The 22,926-nt window shown below is 44.8% G+C and overlaps 1 protein-coding gene across 1 annotated transcript in view; it reads left to right on the top strand.

Annotated features, from left to right (window-relative positions):
* The window catches only part of cfap43 (cilia and flagella associated protein 43), a 148,214-nt gene that overhangs the window by 14,206 nt on the left and 111,082 nt on the right, over positions 1-22,926 (top strand). The window contains exons 5-9 of the mRNA XM_041209312.1: positions 602-752; positions 7,284-7,446; positions 13,744-13,859; positions 18,902-19,033; positions 20,544-20,660. Of these exons, the coding sequence (XP_041065246.1) occupies positions 602-752; positions 7,284-7,446; positions 13,744-13,859; positions 18,902-19,033; positions 20,544-20,660 (679 nt within the window). The remainder of the gene's footprint in view (positions 1-601; positions 753-7,283; positions 7,447-13,743; positions 13,860-18,901; positions 19,034-20,543; positions 20,661-22,926) is intronic.

Raw genomic sequence — 22,926 nt, 5'->3', positions numbered from 1 at the left:
CCAATGCAACTGCATCCTTCCTCAAGTAAGGGGACCAAAACTATGCACAGTACTCCAGTTGTGGTCCCACCAATGCCTTGTACAGTTGCAACAACACTTCCCTATTTTTATACTCTGTTCCTTTAGCAATAAATGCCAAAATTCCACTTGCCTTCCTTATTCCCTGCTGCATCTGTATACTAGCTTTCAGCAATTCATGCACGAGGACACCCAGATCCATCTGCACTGAAGCATTCCGAAGTTTCTCTCCATTTAAATAATAAGTCACCTTTTTATTCTTCCGACCAAAATGGATAACCTCACACTTATTCACGTTAAACTCCATCTGCCAAATTCTGGCCCATTCACCAACCTGTCCATATCCATTTGTAATTTTCTTATTTCTCATTGCAACTTACTTTCCCACCTATTTTGGTCCCACCTATTAAAACAATGTATAAGCCCTTGAAGGGGAATGAAGATAAGTTTAATATTTAATTGGGTGCACTGAAGACAGTTATCAACATGAAGGGATGTTGCCACTTTATCTGCAGCATTGAGTAAATCAGGATATCGCCGTTTCAAAACCATTAATAAATATTTTTGTTATTTTTCTCTGCAGAAATGTAAAGCTCCCTGCAGAAGATGGATCTGTAGCTGCTCCAGAGTATGTTGGGTTAGATCCTGACATCAGTGCATTAACCTACTATGGCCCAAAGATGTTAATATCAGCCCAGGCAGGTCTCGTGGGAAACATGGCCAATACATTCATAGTAAGTTGCTTCAGGTGTTTGTTCAGCTCCTCATGCATCAGAGCTCAGCCTGGGCCACACCATATTCAGTGTTAACATTTTTTTTATTCATTCATGAGATGATGGCTTCACTAGCTGGGTCAGCATTGATTGCCCATCCCTAGTTGCCCTTGAGAAGGTGGTGGTGAGCTGCCTTCTTGAACCACTGCAGTCCATGTGGTGTAGGTACACCCACAGTGCTGTTAGGAAGGGAGTTTCAGGATTTTGAGCCAGCGAAAGTGAAAGCATGCCGATATATTTTCAAGTCAGGATGGTGAGTGACTTGGAGGGGAACTTCCAGGTGATGGTGTTCCCATCTATCTGCTGCCCTTGTCCTTCTAGGTGGTAGTGGTCGTGGCTTTGGAAGGTGCTGTCTAAGGAGCCATGGTGAATTCCTGCAGTGCATCTTGTAGATGGTACACACTGCTGTCACTGTGCGCCAGTGGTGGAGGGAGTGAATGTTTGTAGATAGGGTGCCAATCAAGCGGGCTGCTTTGTCTTGGACGGTGTCAAGCACCTTGAGTGTTTTTGGAGCTGCACTCATCTGGGCAAGTGGGGAGCATTCCGTCACACTCCTGAATGTTTTTTTCTTACTAATTCATGGGATGTGGGCATCACTGGCTAGGCCAGCATTCATTTCTCATCCCTCATTGCCCTTGTTCAGGGGGCATTTAAGAGTCAACCACATAGCTGTGATTCTGCAGTCACATGTAGGCCAGACCAGGTAAGGATGGCAGATTTCCTTCCTGAAAGGACATCAGTGAATCAGATGGATCATTATAACAATCAGCAATGGTTTCATGGTCGTCATCAGACTTTGAATTCCAGGTTCTTTTTATTGAATTCAAATTTCACCATCTGCCTTGGTGAGATTCTGAAATACTAGTCAGTGACAATACCACAATGCCACCATCTCCTTGTAAACTTGTGCCTTGTAGATGATGGACAGGCTTTGGGGAGTCAGGAGGTGAGTTACTTGCCACAGGATTCCTAGCCTCTCATCTGCATTTGTAGCACAGCATTTATATGACTAGCCCAGTTCAGTTTCTGGTCAACGGTAACCCCCAGGATATTGATAGTGGGGGATTCAGTGATGGTAATGCCTTTGTATGTCAAGAGGCGATGGTTGGATTCTCTCTTGTTGAAAATGGTCATTGCCTGGCACTTGTGTAGTGACTTGTCACTTGTCCGCCCAAGCCTGAATATTGTCCAGGTCTAGCTGCATTTGGACATGGACTGCTTCAGTATTTGAGGAGTTGCGAATGGTGCTGAACATTGTGCAATTATCAGAGAACATCCCCACTTCTGAACTTATGGTGGAAGGAAGGTCACTGATGAAACAGCTGAAGATGGTTGGGCCGAGGACACTACCCTGAGGAACTCCTGGAGTGATATTCTGGAGCTGAAATGATTGACCTCTAACAACTACAACCATCTTCCTTTGTGCTAGGTATGACTCCAACCAGTGGAGAGTTTTCCCTTTGATTCCCATTGACTCCAATGTTGCTAGGGCTCCTTGATGTCACACTCGGTCAAATGCGGCCTTGATGTCAAAGGCAGTCACTCTCGCCTCACCTGGGGTGCTCTGCTCCATTTTCCATGTTTGAACCAAGGCTATATTCAGGTCAGGAGCTGAGTGGCCCTGGCGAAAGCCAAACTGGGCGTCAGTGAGCAGATTATTGCTAAGCAAGTGTCACTTGATAGCACTGCTGATGACCCCTTCTATCACTTTACTGATAATCAAGTGCAGACTGATGGGGCGGTAATTGGCTGGGTTGGAGTTGTCCTGCTTTTTGTGTACAGGACATACCTGGGAAATTTTCCACATTGCCAGGTAGGTGCCAGTGTTGTAGCTGTACTGGAACAGCTTGGCTAGGGGCGCAGAGAGCTCTGGAGCACAAGTCTTCAGTATTATTGCCGGGATATTGTCAGGACCCATGTCCTTTGCACTACCCAGTGGGTTCAGCAGTTTCTTGATATCACATGGAGTGAATTGAATTGGCTGAAGACTGGCATCTGTGATGCTGGGGACCTCTGGAGGAGGCCGAGATGGATCACCCACTCAGCGCTTCTGGCTGAAGCTTGTAGCAAATTCTTCTTCCTTATCTTCTGCATTGATGTGCTGTGTTCCTCCATCACCGAGGATGCGGATATTTTTGGAACCTACTCTCCAGTGGGTTGTTTAACTGTCCACCACCATTCACAACTGGATGTGGCAGGACTGCAAAGCTAGGTCTGATCCATTGGTTATGGGATCGCTTAGCTCTGTCTATCACTTGCTGCTCATGCTGTTTGGCACACATGTAGTCCTATGTTATAGCTTTACCAGGTTGACACCTCATTTTTATGTATGCCTGGTGCTGCTCCTGGCCTACCCTCCTGCATTCTTCACTGAACCAGGGTGATCCCCAGCTTGACAGTAATGCTAGAGTGGGGGATATGCCGGGCCATGAGGTTACGGATTGTGTTCGAGTACAATTCTGCTGCTGCTGATGGCCCACAGCGCCTCATGGATGCCCAGTCTTGAGCTGCTGAATCTGTTCAAAATCTATCCCATTTAGCACGGTGGTAGTACCATACAACATGGTAGAGGGTATCCTCAATGTGAAGGTGGGACTTCATCTCCACAATGACTGTGTGGTGGTCACTGCTACAAATCCTGTCATGGACAGATGCATCTGCAGCAGGCAGGTTGGCGAGGATGAGGTCAAGTATGTTTTTCCCTCTTGTTGGTTCCCTCACCACCTGCCGCAGACCCAGTCTAGCAGCTATGTCCTTTATGATTTGGCCAGCTTGGTCAGTAGTGGTGCTACCAAGCCACCCTTGGTGATGGACTTTGAAGTCCCCCGCCCAGAATACGTTCTGCGCCCTTGCCACCCTCAGTGCTTCCTCCAACTGGTGTTGAACATGGAGGCGACATTGAGGACTTCCAGTGCAACTCCCTGCCGACTCTTTACCACTGTTCCACCCTGTTGGCTCTGTCCTGTCGGACAGGACATACCTAGGGATGGTGATGGTGGTGTCTGGGACATTACCTGTAACATATGATTCCGTGAGGATGTTGCTTGACTGGTCTGTGAGACAGCTGTCCTAATTTTGGCTCTAGCCCCCAGATGTTAGTAGGGAGGACTTTGCATGGCCGACAGGGCTGAGTTTACCATTGTCGTTTACAGTGCCTTGGTCGATGCCAGGTGGTCTGTCCGGATTCATTCCTTTTTTGTGACTTTGTAGCGACTCGAAACAACTGAGTGGTTTGCTTGGCCATTTCAGAGGACATTTAAGAGTCAATCACATTGCTGTGAGTCTGGAGTCACATGTAGGCCAGACCAGGTAAGGATGACAGATTTCCTTCCCTAAAGGACACTAGTGAACCAGATGGGTTTTTACAACAATCGACAATGGTTTCATGGTCATCATTAGACTTTTAAGTCCAGATTTTTATTGAACTCAAATGCCACCATCTGCTGTGGCAGGATTTGAACCCAGGTCCCCAGAACATTACTCTGGGATTACTAGTCCAGTGACAATACCACTACATTTGTTCTAGGAGTTTGTAAGTTTTGCATGGAAATGATATCGGCTTATAGCTTGCTGGATCGTCGATTGACTTGTCAGGTTTTAGTGTGGCACAGACCATCACCTCCTGCCATACTTTTGGAGTACAGTTTTGCAAACCACTGGAATCCCTTTGGGCCTAGTTGTTGGAGAAGTTCCGGAGGGATACCATCTCTGCCAGCTGCCTTCACTTTCTTCATGCCGCTAACCTTCCTTCATCTCATCTGTGCTGATGGGGGTGTGGGCTTGCGGAAGGATAAAAATCATTGTTCAGCGTGGTTGACGATGTACCTCTCTCTTGGTGTTCTGCGGGGGAGGTCCTTTTGTACTGTCCATTAATTTGGAGGCTATGGAGTTGGACCCTGTGTCCCATAAGATTAGTGGCTCCAAAACAACGTGGGAGGGGCCAGGAATGGCAACTAGAGAGTGTGAAGTCCAGGCCTTCAACGCACTCAATCCATCAATGGAATCTGGCTGAATATAGAGACTCAAGCAGGGCCTTGGCAACCTGTGGGCTGCCAGACTGATTCCATTGCCAGAGTAGGTCCGGGGACTCCTTTGTCTAGCACGATGTTTTCTCTGAAGCTGTGGGGAATGCTCTTTTTGGCAGTGGTGATCAGGAGACCAACAAACCGATGATAACGCTCTGGGATGACGGAGATTCGGGTCACCACTTAATGGCTTCCCTTTAGCAGTCCCAGTCAGCCTTGGCCAAGTTCCACCGTGAGATTCAATTTGATAAGATCACAGGCATTTCAATACCGACGAGGGTGATGATGTGCCTTTGTGACTGTTGGGGAAGCCAGAGACTTGTTTTTGCAGAATTGATGCCGTGTGTTCGTATCTTGGTCTTTGGACACAATGGTGAGATCTGGTTTGTAGCCTTGTCGTCAACGTTGGAGTGGAAAGTTGCTCATTATTTAGGATTGAAGACCAGTTGCTGGCCTTCTACAGACTTTCGGTCTTCACTAAGGCTGGACAACACATCAGATTCACAGCTGGGGTATCTCATGTTCAGTGGGCACTAGTTTCTGTACGTGAACGGGTCAGGTAGTGCCCTCCAATACCCTCCTGCAAGGGTCTTGCTCATTGTGGTGGTCTGTTGCAGCCTCCATAATATGGCCACCCAGAGAGGTGTGGATCTGAAGACAGTGAGGCCCTGGAAGGCGACAGCTCATCAGAGGAGTAGTAGGAGATGAGAGAAGGAGGCAAAGGGAGATGATGCTGAACAGAGACGTAATCTCGTTCTGCTACCACCTTCCTCTCCCCAATGGGTTCCAGGCCTCCGACTCTCCATGTGACAACTCAGTTTTTTTGTGCTGCTGTGGCAAGCTTTGGCACAACATTTTCCCCCCCAGGGCAACTAGCAACCTCAGTGATGGCTGCCTCGAGTATCTGAAACCTGCCTCCATGCTGCCCCCATTAGCTGTAATTGGACAGGAAACTCTCTTCCAGGTCAATTAAGGGCCCACCCCCAGCAAAATCCGGACAAAATCCAGTTTCCCTCCAGATGCGGGTTTCTGACAACAAACTAAACCGGCTCATTCCCTCACCACCGTGGCAAAAATCCAGCCCCTAACCTCCGGAGTGAGCCAATCATCACATGTTCGAATAGACTAATTGAAAGGCTTGTGGTCTGTCGTACAGTTTGAAAAAAGTAGCGGCAGAAATTGGAAATTAGTGATTGGCCACATCTTGTTTTGTCCATTTTTAGACAAAAAATATTAAAATTATCGACTGATATTCCCTATTCTGGTGGACATTACCCTCATTTTGTAGTAATTTCTTGGGTCAATTTCTGTGTGGTTATAATGACATATACCCTGGTGTCAGTGCCTTTTTGAATTTAATTTTAGCCCACCTTTTTGAAAAGCACATGGACCAATGGAAAGCATAATTCTCCCAACCATCCTGCAGTGCAATGGAATTACTGTGCAGAAGGAGCTAAGGAGCCCGGGCCTTGCACAGAGACAAGTCCTAAGACAAGGGGCACCTGTACTTTTCCTGGAATTGTATTTCATTATTTTCACAGATGGATCTATTGTTTTCTCATAACTGATTACGCACAGCACTGACAAGGCAGTGTCTCAGTGGATGCGTTATAGTGCGTGGTAGGTAAGTGTCTATGATCCATTCAAATAGCACTACTTGTGGAACTGAATAATATAGCTTGGGCTTTTCACTCCCTTCCCTTTAGCCTGTAATTTGGCATTTTGTTGTTTTGGGTTCATCATGCAGAAGCAGCCCACCTGTGGGATTTCCAATTGAGCTGTGATTTTCTACTGCTCCTTCCTTCTTGCTCTGCAGCTAAAGAATGTATAAGGATGCTATCAGGGGCAGGGTTTACCAATATTGTATAGAGTGAGTGAAGTGGCCCTTTAAAATAGAACTAGTTAACAAAACTGTTGGACCTGGATCAATTCCTTGTGGAGTAGTGCCAACCTCATTTGGTAAATATCCACAGTGGCATCACTGAAATCAGGAGCTCACTGTGCAGCAAATCACAGATACATTTCCTATCATTCATGGTGCAGTGTGCCATGGTATTCCTAAGAGTAGCCCTAACCCCAACTCCAACCCTAACAGAAACTTATCCTCACAATGAACCCTAACCCTGATCCCAAAACCCTAACTCTAGATTGAACGCTAATCCCAGTTTCAACCCTAACCCTAATTCCAACCTAACCCCAATCCCAACCCTATCCTTTCACTGAACAATATCTCCAATCTCAATACTAATCCCAACCCCAACCCTCATCCTAGCACCAGCCTAATCCCAGCTGGACCTCACCATATATCCCGTCATTCAAGGTATAGTATGTTGCCATATTCCTGAGTGGTCCTGAGAAAACAATCAGTTGAAAATTGACCCTCAACAAAGAGAATGAATTGGTTTACACTTGCTGCATATATCTCGTTTATCATCTCCTCTGATTTGTCTTTTTTTCTTTTCTGAAGCCACAAGAACTCCATAAGCCAGTGGTTCAGCCTGTATCTGTCTGCTGGACCCCAAACTCCGATTTGTATGTGGGCTGTAAAAAGGGACATCTTTTACTGGTAGATGCTGAGTTGCATAAAGCTGTTGTGTTGGCTACTCCAACCATTGAAGAGTTGCCCAAAGGTAAGATGTTTTGTTTAATGTTGTGATCCCAGCTGATGTTACTGCTAGATAAGCCAGGGTATAACCCGGCTTGATAGATCCTAACTTTTATGTTTTGTTTAGAAACATGGAGGGCAGCTACTGAACAGAGTCACAGGAGTCAGCTGATGAACTTTTAACAAAAGAATAAATTATTTATTAAACAAAAAAAGATGAACTATATTACAATATTCCTTCACCCACAGCTATACCTTTATACATATATAGAGATTTGTAAGGATAACACATGTTACAAAAACTTACTTATACTCTCATGTTCACATTAAGTACAAAATCCGTGTAAATCAATAGGTGACCTGTGGTCAGGCACACCACACTCTGAAACCAAGTGACAGATGCCATCCCAAACAGGTGCAATGGATCTCCCATCAACTTCCCCCAGATGCTTGTCACACCATGTGCCAAACGATCTCACTGAACTCCGTCTTTCACACAAGGATTTCCAATCTCCGCTCTCAAAGAAACTGCTTTGGAATCTTCTCCCAAATGATGTTTTCTCTTGGATGCCTTCCACAAGGATCCACCTCCAGGGTTTTGATCTCTCCTTCTGATGTTCCTCTCCACTGGATCACCACGTACATTCAAGCTCTGTCTTCCAATGCACTCTCTCTCAGATACTCAGCCGTGCCAACAGAACACCACTGCTTCACATGCCCATTGTAAGAAGTCACCAACTCTTTGGCTGCCTGCTCGGATATTCCAGCTCCTCGCAAGCCTAGTTTGCTTTAAGCCTGTGTCCTGCAGTTTTCTGCCTTTAAGCTTGTAGCCTTCCTCTGCTCCTTACTCTTAACTTCACTTAACAGGACCTTTTTCAGATTGCTGTTCTTTTGCTTTGACTAAAATGTCTTCTTGGGACTCTTTTTTTTGTCCCACTGCCTGGTTTCTGAGAGCTTCTCCTGTTCTTATGGGAAATCTGCTTCCTGCAGTTCTCTCTCCTGCCCAGCTCCTCATGGCTCCTGGTTTCAACTGAACGGAAACTACTTTTCTTTTTCTCTTTCTCTGTGGGTCCCTCTCTCTGGACCCCTGTTGCTAGGCAACAGCCTAGTTTTTCTACCATGTGTTTGTTTTAACTTCCCTTCAAGAGCTACAAAACCTCATTAGAATGCAGGCAGTTTTTAAAGTGAAACCAAAACTCAAGTTCCCTTCTTACTTACCACGCAAATACAGAAATACAAATTAAACTTAAAGCTAAAGTTATTCCTAACACACACATACACATATAACTTACTTAAAACTATCTGTAGTTCCTAACTTTAAGTACTGACTGAAACAGACACTGAATTCAACATTTAACTTTGGGCGGGGACTTAATGGAGTTTGAGCAAAAGTATATTGTGGGAAATCTGAGGGTATTCACTTTGGTAGTAAGAATAGAAAACAGAATATTTTTAAAAGGCTTGAAACTTCCAAATTTCAATGATCAGAGGAACTTGGGTGTAGTCATACAAAGTGCACAGAAAGTTAACTTGCAGGTACATCAAGCAATTATGAAGGCAAATGACATTTTTGCATTTATTGGAAGTGAATTGGGATACAAGAACAAGGAAGTCTTGCTATGATTGTGCAGGGTTTTGGTGAGACCACACCTGGAATACTGCGTGCAGGTTTGGTCTCCACATTTATGTAAGGATATACTTGCCTTGAAGGCAGTACAATGAAGGTTCACTAGATTGGTTCCTGGAATGAAAGGGTTCTCCTATGATGAGAAGCTGAGTAAATTGGGCCTATACTCTTTGGAGTTTAGAAGAATTTGAGGTGATCTCATTGAAACAAACAAGATTTAGAAAGGTCTTGACACCGAGAAGTTGTATCCCTTGGCTGGGGAATCTAGAACATGGGGCAGTCTTAGGATAAGGGGCAAATCATTTAGAACTGAGACGAGGAGACATTTCTTCACTGAGGGTGTGAATCTTTGCAATTCTCTACCTCAGAAGATTGTGGAGGATCCATTGTTGAATGTATTCAAGATTGAGATTGATAGATTTTGGTCTCTCAGGCATCAAGGGATATGGAGAGTTGGTGGGAATTTGGTTGTACTTAATGGTGACGGAAACTTGATGGGCCATATGGTATACTCCTGCTCCTATTTCTTATGTTCTTTGCCCACCCCAGAAGAGCACCAAAATCAAATACTGCATTGGATTAGATAAATATAGTTGTATGGGTATTCCATTAAGGATGGTATTGGTGTGTGTAAGTATAAACATAGGTAGGGAAGATCAGCAACCTTAGTGAAACGATGGAGTGAATCTGGTCGACATTAAACACCATCACTTTTAATATTACCTGTGATCCCAGAGTTTAACTTCATTGCCCTCTGAATTGTGAAGAAATTCCACCAGATTTGCTCTTGACAGTTTTCTCTGAGTTAGTCACCTGTCAGAGGTTAAGTACAGCAGGGAGACCTGATGACTGAGGGATCACAGTGTGTTCAATTCACCCAAAGCACTTTCTTTGAGGTAGTGGCAGAGATGTTCATCAGACAGCCTTGGGGCACCGGGTCATCACCTGCATCAGCGATGGGAGCAAACATCCTAACTCTCTGGCATAACATGAAAAATCTGGGAAGGTGCAAATATAAAACTAAAGCAGGAAATTCTGGGAATAGACAGCTGGTCTGTTTACAGCTATAAGCAGACAGTTTAGTATTTCAATCAGAGAGAGAAATGTATTTATGATGTGGCCATCACAACACATAAGCTTGACATAGAAGGTTGATTCTTTTTGAAGTGCACTGTTTGTTACATAGACATATGGCAGCCCTTTTGGGCTCAGCTAGATTCCACAAACCAAAATGAGATATAGACTAGTTCTTTTGTTGGTTGAGGGAAGATGTAATGATTCAACAGAGCGGACAGGTTTCAACAAGAAACAGATAAAATTTATTGCCGAGAGCTTTTCAGGTGCTACATTCTCAATCAGGACTCTCGTCAGGAAGCCACATCCTTTGGATTTCCCGTGTTTAGGGCTTATTGGTTGGAATCTCACAGAATATCACATGACCGCTAATAGACAACAGGAGAGGCTATACCTTCAGTTACTACAGAAGAATAAAAGCAAAATACAGTGGATGCTGGAAATCTGAAACAAAAACTGCTGGAAAAACTCAGCAGGTCTAACAGCATCTGTGGGGAGAAAAACATAGAGTTAAAACTTCGAGTCCGTATGACTGGCTCTGAAGAAGAGTCATGCAGACTCGAAAAGTTAATTCTGTCTTTCTCTCCACAGACGCTGTTAGACCTGCTAAGGTTTTCCAGCAATTTTTGTTTGTGTTTACTACAGAAGAATGTTGGCCAACATACCATGGAGAAATTCTCCAAGTAGTGCCATGGGGTCTTTCATGTCTATCTAAGTAATTGTGACAGGCAACAGTCTCCATTTAATGTCTTACCTGGAATTCAAATGGAGGCTCTTGTCAGATGGCTCAGCATTTCTAAAGTTCATTATAATAGACTTACTTTGTAACACAAAAACAGAATTACCTGGAAAAACTCAGCAGGTCTGGCAACATCGGCGGAGAAGAAAAGAGTTGACGTTTCGAGTCCTCATGACCCTTCAACAGAATTGATTTTTCATTACGAGGAGAGGGGTGAAATATAAGCTGGTTTAAGGTTGGGGTGGGGGGGGGGGGTGGAGAGAAGTGGAGGGGGGGTGTTGTTGTAGGGACAAGCAAGCAGTGATAGGAGCAGATCATCAAAAGATGTCACAGACAAAAGAACAAAGAGGTGTTGAAGTTGGTGATATTATCCAAACGAATGTGCTAATTAAGAATGGATGGTAGGGCACTCAAGGTATAGCTCTAGTTGGGGTGGGGGAGCATAAAAGATTTAAAAATAATGGAAATAGGTGGGAAAAGAAAAATCTATATAAATTATTGGAAAAAAACAAAAGGAAGGGGGAAGAAACAGAAAGGAGGTGGGGATGGAGGAGGGAGCTCAAGACCTAAAGTTGTTGAATTCAATATTCAGTCCGGAAGGCTGTAAAGTGCCTAGTTGGAAGATGAGGTGCTGTTCCTTTAGTTTGCGTTGGGCTTCACTGGAACAATGCAGCAAGCCAAGGACAGACATGTGGGCAAGAGAGCAGAGTGGAGTGTTAAAATGGCAAGCGACAGGGAGGTTTGGGTCATTCTTGCGGACAGACCGCAGGTGTTCTGCAAAGTGGTTGCCCAGTTTATGTTTGGTCTCTCCAATGTAGAGGAGACTGCATTGGGAGCAACGAATACAGTAGACTAAGTTGGGGGAAATGCAAGTGAAATGCTGCTTCACTTGAAAGGAGTGTTTGGGCCCTTAGACGGTGAGGAGAGAGGAAGTGAAGGGGCAGGTGTTACATCTTTTGCGTGGGCATGGGGAGGTGCCATAGGTGGGGGTTGAGGAGTAGGGGCTGATGGAGGAGTGGACCAGGGTGTCCTGGAGGGAACAATCCCTACGGAATGCCGATAGGGGGGGTGAAGGGAAGATGTGTTTGGTGGTGGCATCATGCTGGAGTTGGCGGCATTGGCGGAGGATGATCCTTTGAATGCGGAGGCTGGTGGGGTGATAAGTGAGGACATGGGGACCCTAACATGTTTCTGGGAGGGAGGAGAAGGCGTGAGGGCGGATGCGCGGGAGATGGGCCGGACACGGTTGAGGGCCCTGTCAACGACCTGTCATGCTCTTGTCGGGACTTGGAAAAGTTTATTAATTTTGCTTCCAATCTCCACTCCTCCACTATTTTCACATGGTCTATCTCTGACACTTCCCTTCCCTTCCTTGACCTCTCTGTCTCAATCTCTGGTGATAGACTGTCCACCAATATCCATTACAAGCCTACCGACTCCCACAGCTACCTCGACTACAGCTCCTCACACCCCTCTTCCTGTAAGGACTCCATCCCATTCTCTCAGTTCCTTCGCCTCCATCGCATCTGTTCCGCTGATGCTACCTTCAAAAACAGTTCCTCTGACATGTCCTCCTTCTTCCTTAACCGAGGTTTTCCACCCCGGTCGTTGACAGGGCCCTCAACCATGTCCGGCCCATCATGCCTTCTCCTCCCTCCCAGAAACATGATAGGGTCCCCCTTGTCCTCATTTATCACCCCACCAGCCTCCGCATTCAAAGGATCATCCTCCGCCATTTCCAGAATGATGCTACCACCAAACACATCTTCCCTTCCACCCCCCCCCAACCCCCCACTTCAGCATTCCATAGGGCTCGTTCCCTCCAGGACACCCTGGTCCACTCCTCCATCACCCCCTACTCCTCAACCCCCACCTATGGCACCTCCCCATGCCCACGTAAAAGATGTAACACCTGCCCCTTCACTTCCTCTCTCCTCACCATCTAAGGGCCCAAACACTCCTTTCAAGTGAGGCAGCATTTCACTTGCATTTCCCCCAACTTAGTCTACTGTATTCGTTGCTCCCAATGCGGTCTCCTCTACACTGGAGAGACCAAACATAAACTGGGTGACCGCTTTGCAGAACACCTGCGGTCTGTGCTCAAGAATGACCCAAATCTCCCTGTCGCTTGCCATTTTAACACTCCACTCTGCTCTCTTGCCCACATGTCTGTCCTTGGCTTGCTGCATTGTTCCAGTGAAGCCCAACACAAACTGGAGGAACAGCACCTCATCTTCCGACTAGGCACTTTGCAGCCTTCCGGACTGAATATTGAATTCAACAACTTTAAGTCTTGAGCTCCCTCCTCCATCCCCACCCCCTTTCTGTTTCTTCCCCCTTCTTTTGTTTTTTTCCAATAATTTATATAGATTTTTCTTTTCCCACCTATTTCCATTATTTTTAAATTTTTTATGCCCCCCACCCCCACTAGAGCTATACCTTGAACGCCCTACCATCCATTCTTAATTAGCACATTCGTTTAGATAATATCACCAACTTCAACACCTCTGTGTTCTTTTGTTCTTTTGTCTGTGACATCTTTTGATGATCTGCTCCTATCACTGCTTGCTTGTCCCCACAACAACACCCCCCCCTCCACCCCTCCACTTCTCTCCCCTTCCCCCCATCTTAAACCAGCTTATATTTCCCTCTCCTTGTAAAGAAAAATCAGTTCTGTTGAAGAGTCATGAGGACTCAAAACGTCAACTCTTTTCTTCTCCGCCGATGCTGCCAGACCTGCTGAGTTTTTCCAGGTAATTCTGTTTTTGTTTTGGATTTCCAGCATCCGCAGTTTTTTGTTTTTATCTCTAGGCTTACTTTGTAGTTTACGTGCTGTCTGTTATCTAATGAATAAATCTTGTGTAATTGTCCCTTTTGTCTAGACAACATGAACGATCCGTCATCGTCCAAGATTATGATGAGTGTCTACCCAGCACTAAATCCGTGCATAGTGAACACCCTAGCATTCCACACAAAGGGACTGTTTACAGCTGGAACGGTACTTGTTTTTCTAAATAATGTAATTTAGTTCATAATCCACAATGTGTATAACTAGGAACATAGGGGCAGGAGTAGGCCATTCAGCCCTTGGAGCCTACCTTGCCATTCAACTAAATCATGGCTGATCTGTCTACCTTAAGGTAATTTTCCCACGCTATCTCCATATCCCTTGATGTCCTTAGTATCCAGAAATCTATCTGCCTTGAACATATTCAATGATTGAGCCCTCTGAGGTACAGAATTCCAAAGATTCACTACCCTCTGAGTGAAGAAATTCCTCCTCATGTCTTTCTCAGTCCTAAATGTCATGCCTTTTATTCTGAGACTGTGTGCCCTGGTTATAGATCTCCAGGCAGGAGAAACATCCTTCCTGCCTCTACCCTGTTGAGCCCCTTAAGAATCTTGTAAGTTTCAATGAGATCACTTCTCATTCTTTTAAACTCTAGAGAATACAGGTCCAGTCTCCTCAATCTCTCTTCATAGGACAGCTCCATCATCTCAGGGATGAGTCTGGTGAACCTCAGTTGCACTCTGTTTTGTGGCAAGTACATCCTTCCTTAGCTAAGGGACCAAAACTGTACAAAATACTCTACATGCAGTCTCACCAAGGCTCTATACAATTGAAGCAGGGCATCTTTACTCCTGTACTCAAATTCTCTTGCAATAGAGGCCAACATACCATTTGCCTTCCTAATTTCTTGCTGTCTAAATGTTAGCTCTCAGTGCCTTACAAACTGTTCCTGTACAGCTACAACATTGGCATCTAACCGTTAATGTGAAAAACGGCCCAGGAATGTCCTGTAAACAAAAAGCAGGACAAAGCCAAGCCAAGTCTACTGTTGATCATCAGTAAACTGGTCATCAGTAGTGCCACCTAGCGGCACTTGCTTCACAATAATGCTCACTGATGCTCAGTTTGGGTTCTGTCAGGGTCACTCAGCTCCTGACCTCAATACAGCCTTGGTTCAAACACGGACAAAAGAGCTGAACTCCCGAGGTGAGGTGAGAATGACTGCCCTTGAGGTCAAGGCCGCATTTGACCAACTGTGGTATCAGGAAAACCTAACAAAACTGGAGTCAATGGGAATCAGGGGGAAATCTCTGCTGGTTGGAATCATACCTAGCACAAATAAAAATTGTTGTGGTTGTTGGACATCAATCATCTCAGTCCAGGACATCACAGCAGGAGCTCCTCAGGGTAGTGTTGTTGTCCCAACCATCTTCTGCTGCTTCATCAATGACCTCCTTCCTTCCATCATAAGGTCAGAAGTGGGGATGTTCACTGATGATTGCACAATGTTCAGTATCATTCGCGACTCCTCAGATACTGAAGCAGTCCATGTCCAAATGCAGCAAGACCTGGACAATATTCAGGCTTAGGCTGACAAGTGGCAAGTAACATTCTCGCCACACAAGTGCCACGCAACGACTATCTCCAACAAGAGAGAATCCAATCATCTTCCCTTGACATTCAATGGCATTGCTATTGCTGAATCCCGTTCCCCCCCACCCCCCAATCAATATCCTGGGGGATACTATTGACCAGAAACTGAACTGGACCAGCCATATAAATACTGTGGTTACAAGAGCAGGTCAGGAGCTAGGAATCCTGCGATGAGTAACTCACCTCCTGACTCCCCAAAGTCTGTCCACCATCTGCAAGGCACAAGTCAGGAGTGTAATGGAATACTCTCCAATTGCCTGGATGAATGCAGCTCCAACAACACTCAAGAAGCTTGACACTATCCAGGACAAAGCAGCAGCTTGATTGGTACCCCATCTGCAAATATTCAATCCCTCTACTACCAATGAACAGTGACAGCAGTATACCATCTACGAGATTCTCTGCAGGAACTCACCAAGGCTCCTTGGACAGCACCTTCCAAACTCACGACTGCTACCATCAAGAAGGACAAGGGCAGCAGACACATAGGAACACCATCACTTGGAAGTTCCCTTCCAAGCCACTTACCATCCTGACTTGGAAACATATCGCCGTCCCTTCACTGTCGCTGGGTCAAAATCCTGGAGCTCCCTCCCTAACAGCACTGTGGTTGTACCTACACCATATGGACTGCAGCGGTTCAAGAAGGCAGCTCACCACCACCTTCTCAAGGACAATTAGGTATGGGCAATAAAAATGCTGGTCTAGCCAGCGACATCCACATCCTGTAAAAGAATAAAAAATCCAAGTCCCTTTTGACATCAACATTTCCCAATCTCACCATTTAAGAAATACTCTGCATCTCCATTCCTCCTACCAAAGTGGATAACCGCACACTTATCCACATTACATTCCAATTGCCATGTTCTTGCCTACCTAGTTTTGTCATCCGCAAACTTGGGAAATATTGTATTTAGTCCCCACATTCAAATCATTGATATAGATTGTGAACAGCAGGAACCCAAGTACTGATCCTTGCAGTATTCCATGAGTCACAGCCTGCCAACCTGAGAATAACTCATTTATTCCTACTCTCTTTCTTGCCTGTTAATCTATGTCAGAATATTATCCTCTACGTCATGAGCTCTAATTTTGTTTTCACACCTGTGTGGAACCTTCTGAAAATCCACATACACCAAATCCACTGGTTCTCCTTTATCTATTCTGCTAGTAACATCCTCAAGAAACTCCAACAGGTTTGCCAAACATGATTTCTCTTTCACAAATCCAGGTTGGCTCTGCCCAACCAGATCATTATTTTCTAAATGCCCAGTTATCACATCCTTTATAATAGATTCTAGTATTTTCAATTCTGCTGATATCAAGCTAACAGGTCTCCCGTTTTCTCCCGCTCTCGTCTCTTAAGAAGTGTGGGTACAATTGTGACCTTCCAACCTGCAGGCACCATTGCAGAGGCTATAGAAATTTGAAGATGACCATCAACCCATGCACTAGCTCCATAGCCACTTCTTTCAACACTCTGGGTGTAGATCATTGGGTCCCAGGGATTTATCAACTTTCAGTCCTATTAATTTCTCCAATACTACTTTTTTACTAATACTAATTTCCTTCAGTTCTCCATTCTCACTAGTCCTTTAGTTCACAATTATTCCTGGGAGATACCTTGTATCTTCCTCGACAAAAGCCTGGACTTTCATCCTCGAGGTGGGTAGGAAGAGTGAGGAAACTTCTCAGCTCTGCCCACCCGCCTCTGGAGGAAGAGCAAGAAAAGATGGATTCTTAATTGCTGGGGGTGGGGGGCAGGTCAGGGAAGGAGCTTGGAGGCCACAGCGGATGCTGAGTGCCGAGGCAAGCTGTTTAAAAGGCCACCTTGGTGCCGTGGGACTTTGTCCCAGTTAAAATAAAAACACAAAGGCCCTCCAGTCCTCACCCCTAAAATCCCTTCACCCTCGAAGCTCTTCCCATGTTCCATCCATGGCACCTCATGCTCCCACCCACCCCCTATGGTCCCTCATGCTGCCTGTGCCGAGCTTTGCCATTCTACCCACCACTATGGCCCCTCATGCACCCTATGCAAGGCTATGGTACTACCATGCCCATTAACCCACTGTACACTTTCTAGAACCAATTAACCTATAGTGTTTGGTGAAATATATATATATTTAAAAGTTTTGAAAAAGTAATCCATTCATAAATTTCTCCCAATTTGAAAAATAAATCTTTCCTACAAGTTATTGGAGTGTCAATCATCCTGGCCTTTTAACATATCAGAAATAAAATCCACAAACCCTTGAAACCACATAATTTGTGCAAACAAACATTGTGAAATTGACCAAAAGATCAGAGAGCCTGAGCTTTCAATCAAACAATGTTTCTTCTGGGGAGCAGCTGTTTCAGCAAACTTATTGGATGACCGGACTCTCAGCCAGGCTCCAGTTGCTCCCAGAGGAAAATTGTTTGATTGACTGCTCAAGGTCTCTGAACAGTGCCATCAATTTCACAATGTTTGTTTACATTGTTAAGTGGTTTCAAAAGTTTGTGCTGTTTGTTATTGATATTTTAAAGGGCCTTTGTGATTGACACATTTATCAGTTTATACTGAAGATTTTTTCAACATGGGAGAAAGTTATAAATGGTTTACTTTTTCCAAAAGCTTTTTTTATGCATACCACTATACACTATCGGGTTCATTGACTCACTGTCGACTTTCTAGAATCAATGCAAATGCCATAGCTTGGCATATGAGACCTGAGGGGCCATGGGGATGGGTGGAAGGGCAGAGTTAGTTATAGTGGGCATGAGGAGGACCTTTTGAACTTACCTTTTAAAAGGTTCCTTCATGCAGACTAGGGTTCAGGACTCCTCTGTGGGGCTGTGACCCATGACTCTAAAAACTTTGCCCAGCTCCATGAAAATTGCAGAGGAGTTGGATATGCTTATCTCCACAATGGAGCCAGCCAGGTTGGAAGTCCTTGGTTTGACAGGAAGCAGCCCACACCCTTAAAAGGCACTCACAAAAATCAGATAGCCTGGGAATGAGGTCAGGAATCCTGGAATTGGGACCAGCCGCCATTTTTAAAGGGCTCCCTCGTTAACCCGACTTGGTGAAAATCCAGGCCAAAGTGACTTTTTAGCTTCTCTGCCATTTCCATGTGCTCCATTATAAATTATCCTGTCTCTGCCTGTAGTGTCCTTGCTCATCTTTTCCTTTTTATGTAACTATAGAAGCTTTTAAAGTCCGTTTTTATGTTTCTTGCTAGTTTACATTAATATTCTATTCTCCTTTTCTTTATCAGTTTCTTGGTCCTCCTTACTGAATTGTAAAATGCTCTGAATCCTCACCCTTACTACTATTTTTGTTACCCTTATCAGCCTCTTCCTTTGATTGGTGTACTCTGAACTCAATACCACCATACCAGCAGGGTTAGAGTTTGAATTTGTGATTGGGTTGGTTAGAGTTAGTTGTAATAATGTTTACATGTGTGCGTGCATACAGTTTCTCATGTATGTGTATGCATTAGTCTTGTGTGAGATCATGAATGTGCATGAATATAAATGTGAGACATTGAGAACATTTAACGACTTGCATGCATCTGTATCTATAGGCTGGTAACCCAGTGCAATTTATTTCTCAGGATGGAACCCTCTACTGTATCAAGGTGAAACCCCACGGGGTAGAAGTTGAGGAATGCTGGTCAGCAGCGACACCAATTAGGAACATTACATTCTCAATAGACTACGAATCACTGCTCATTGCTACAGTTGAGGTAAAACATAATTGGTTTCAGGATCTCTGACTCCAGGCACAGTCTGACTGAATCAGGTTTACAGATTATTAAAGATTTTAGTATTACAAACGTGATGGGGAGAATTTTCTTTCCGTCGGGGGGGGGGGGGGGTGGCTGGCTGAGCGGGAGTGGGCGGGCCCACACGATCGCTGCCTGCGATTGGCTGCATGCCACCATTTTCCAGCGTGATGCACACCCAGAAGCACTGTGCGCTTCCTGTGTGGGCGGGGGGAGTAGGGAGAGTCAGGGCCTGCGCTCTTTCGCACAGAGGGCAGAAATCTCCCTGAGGCACAGAGCTCCCTCACGGGGATTAGTTTCATTTTTCAAAATATAAATCAAAAAAATTTCAGACATGTCCCCTCATGTGAAAGTGTCACATGAGCTAGGACATGTCAATGAATTTTAATTTAAAAATTTATTGGATTTATAAATCCTTTTTGAAACTGTTTCATGATAAATGCCAAGGCCACCTGGGCTCTTCACCTGCCTGCCAACCTTAATGTTTGACGGGCAGCTCCGTTGATTGTTTTAATTAGTTTTAAAATGGCTTTAATGGGCCTTTGACAGTGTGGTGGGTGCGCAGCCGACTCTGGTGCATACCCGCTGAACTGAAAATCAGAATGACGTGCGGTGACTTGGGACGCCAGCTCAATGACACCGTGCGTCATTTTACCTGCACGCCGACCCGACAATTTTGGCCAATGTTTCTTTCCTGTTTAATGTCAAAGGAGACTGTTACTTCTCAGGCATATACTGATCTGTATGTCACTAACCCATTGCATTATGTTCTGTTTACTCTAATTTTAATTCCTTCTTCTTGAAGCAGTTTGCTCATGCTGGGGTATAGTTCCTTAGCTAGTGATGCCAACAGTTTGTGCTCCAGCCCTGCACACCTAATATACATATGGAAACAAAGAGCTCATTTATTCCCCTCTCAACACACTGTTCCATCTGCGCTGTCATGCTAGGGTGTTCATCTCATGGCTAGCTCAATTAACGCCAACACTGGCTTCTGATCTGGAGTACCGTAGATGTAAAGCTGGTACAGGGATGATGAGCCGAATGGCTTCCTTCTGTGCTGTATGATTCTATGATTAAGCAATGTCGTCCACCCGCAACCCCTGCTCCAGGAGGGTGTTAGTGCAATTATGAGACTACTGCCTCAACCATGAGTTCACCTGGACGTGTCTGACATAAGAACAAACAAAATGTTCAGAATAGAAGGAGACAATGGCATAAAAGCAATTTCCTTGGAATGGAAGCACCTTTTATATGGTGTTCCATGAGATTCTGTGTTGGGGCTGGTCTTACCCATAATTTATGTTTAAAAACCTCAATTTTAAATGCCAGTTGTTGTTGTAGGGAATGATATCAGTTTGCTCATGATGGCAGATGGGGAAGCTGGTTATGGTGAAGTGTGGTGTTGACAATTTAAGGTATTGGAATGCATGTGTAAAGTACAGTGAGTGTATTGTTCCTTTTCCTTCAGGGTTCAGTGCATATTTACAAGCCATCACAGCAAGGAAATGTGACCACACTCTTGGACATACACAGTGGGGACTTTGTATCTGCATGTCTGCTGGGGACAGGGAAAAAATACTGTGTGGTAAGATTAAAAATAACAAAACTATACTGATGGACTCCCTGTTACTATGTTGAATCCTTTAAATATTTCTATTAACTGAGGCATCAGAACTCAGACAGCTGGAGTACAATGTACAGTTCTGGTCACCACACTATAGGAAAGATGTGATCGCATTAGAGCGGATACAGAGAAGATTTACGAGGATGTTGCTCAGACACGCGAGAATTTTAGTTGTGAGGTATTTTAGTTATGGGTAGGCTGGGGTTGTTTTCTATGGAACAGAAGAGGCTGAGGGGAGACCAAATTGAAGTATAAAATTCTGAAGGGTCTAGATAGAGTGGATAAGAAGGCTCTATTCCCCTTGGTTGAAGGGACCATAAAAGGGAGGCATAAATTTAGGGTAAGAGGTAGGAGTTGAGAGGGAATTCGAAGGGAAATCGTTTCACCAAATGGTGATGGGGATCTAGAACTCATGGCCTGAAACAGTGGTAGAGGCAGAAACTCTTATAACATTTAAAAAGTACCTGGATGTGCACGTGAAGTGTCGTAATCTACAGGACTGATAGCTGGAAAGTGGTATTAGGCTGGATGCCACTTATTGGCCAGCCTAATACCACATGATGGACCAAATGGCCTCCTTCTGTGCCATGGATTTCTATGATATTTTGATCTTGTGAGTTTGTGCACAAGGGGAGGGATGTCAGTCCTGGGGACCAGGATCTCTTCCCTACGAAGTTGTCAGCCTTCACTCATGGGTAACACTATCTCCGAGACAGAAGACCATGGGTTTAGTCCTTACTTGAGAAACAGGAGCACAATACAGGCTGATCGTTCCAGTGCAGTACTGAGGGAGTGTTTCACTGTCAGAGGTGGCAGCTTTTGGATGAGACATTAAGCTAATGCTTTGTCTGCCCTCAGGGGACTATTTCAAAGAAAAACTGGGGAGTACTCCGAAGCATCCTGGCCTGTTTTTTCTGTCAAAGGTTGTGAAACGTTATCACATTGTTGTTTGTGGGATATTGCTGTGCACAAAGGGCCTGCCATGTTTTCCACATTACAACAATGGCTATACTTCACAGGTACCTCCAGTGGCTGTGAAGCACTTGGAGATGTTCTGAAGTTGTGTACAGTTGTTATACAGATGTAAGTTTGTTTTTTAGTGGGTGTCAGGTGGGAAGTAGGGTAAGATTATTGTGCGGGTCAAACCTCTTCAGCATCATCAGTTTGAGCTGCAGTCTATTTTAACTCCCAGGCTTCATTCACATCCCATTACAAAGCTGACAAGGTGAAGATCAGGGAGCCTGCAGCCTGTAACCTGTGGGTTGGATGAGGTGAGGGTCCGGTAAGATCTTTAGGATGGGCAGGTGGTTGTGGGGATGGAGAACACCATGGTAGTGCAGCATTCCTGCTTTGTCTGTCCTCAGTGCATCTCAGAGCCACTGCTTCTTTCCTGATGGGTTTCATTGAGCAGGGCTATACAGTAGGCATCTCAGTCAGTGCTTATAACATCATCCAGAACTGCACAGCATCACTGCGCACTGATTTACATCTGTTAATGTGTGTCCGACCTGTCTCTACCTGTCTACCTATAAATTGGCAGCTGCCTGTGGAAATCAAGCGCAAACAAGACTGTAAAATTTCAGAGGCTGAGTTATCTTTGCAGACACTTGTTCCCACTGTGGGGTGGGTTAAAATCACCATCCTCAAAGTCACTATCAGTACAGGTACAGCACAGGGTTTGATACAGAGTAAAGCTCGCTCTACATTGTTGCCATCAAACACTCCCAGGACAAGTACAGTAAGGGCTTGATACCGAGTAAAGCTCACTATAAACTTAACAAGTCATCTTATTAAAGTGATCTTGAAAATCATAATAGAAAGAAATAATAACATATTTGAAGCAGAAATTGGTGAAGTGCAGTCTGGATTTAGACCTGGAGTAGGAACAAGAGAGGGAATATTTAAAGCAAGAATAATCTTCGATAAATATCTAGAAGCAAACAAGAACATTTACGTACACTTCACAGACTGAGAAAACATTTGATCGTGTTTATCACCAAAAGTTAATGGATGTGTTGCTGAAATGTGACATTGACAGTAAAGATGTGAGATCTATCCAGAGCCTGAATTGGTGTCAAATAGCAAGCATCAGGCTAGGAGAGGGACAATCAAGTGATGAGGGGAGTACGACAAGGCTGTATACTGTAACGTCACCAAAATGATTCAATCTGTACACAGAACAAACTTTAGACAATCAGATGTCCTTCTGGGGTAAAAATTGGAGGCG

Source organism: Carcharodon carcharias, chromosome 17 (genome assembly GCF_017639515.1).
Source record: "Carcharodon carcharias isolate sCarCar2 chromosome 17, sCarCar2.pri, whole genome shotgun sequence".
NCBI lineage: Eukaryota > Metazoa > Chordata > Chondrichthyes > Lamniformes > Lamnidae > Carcharodon > Carcharodon carcharias.
Note: the sequence above shows the minus strand (reverse complement) of the source record. Positions and strands in the feature narration are given on the sequence as shown.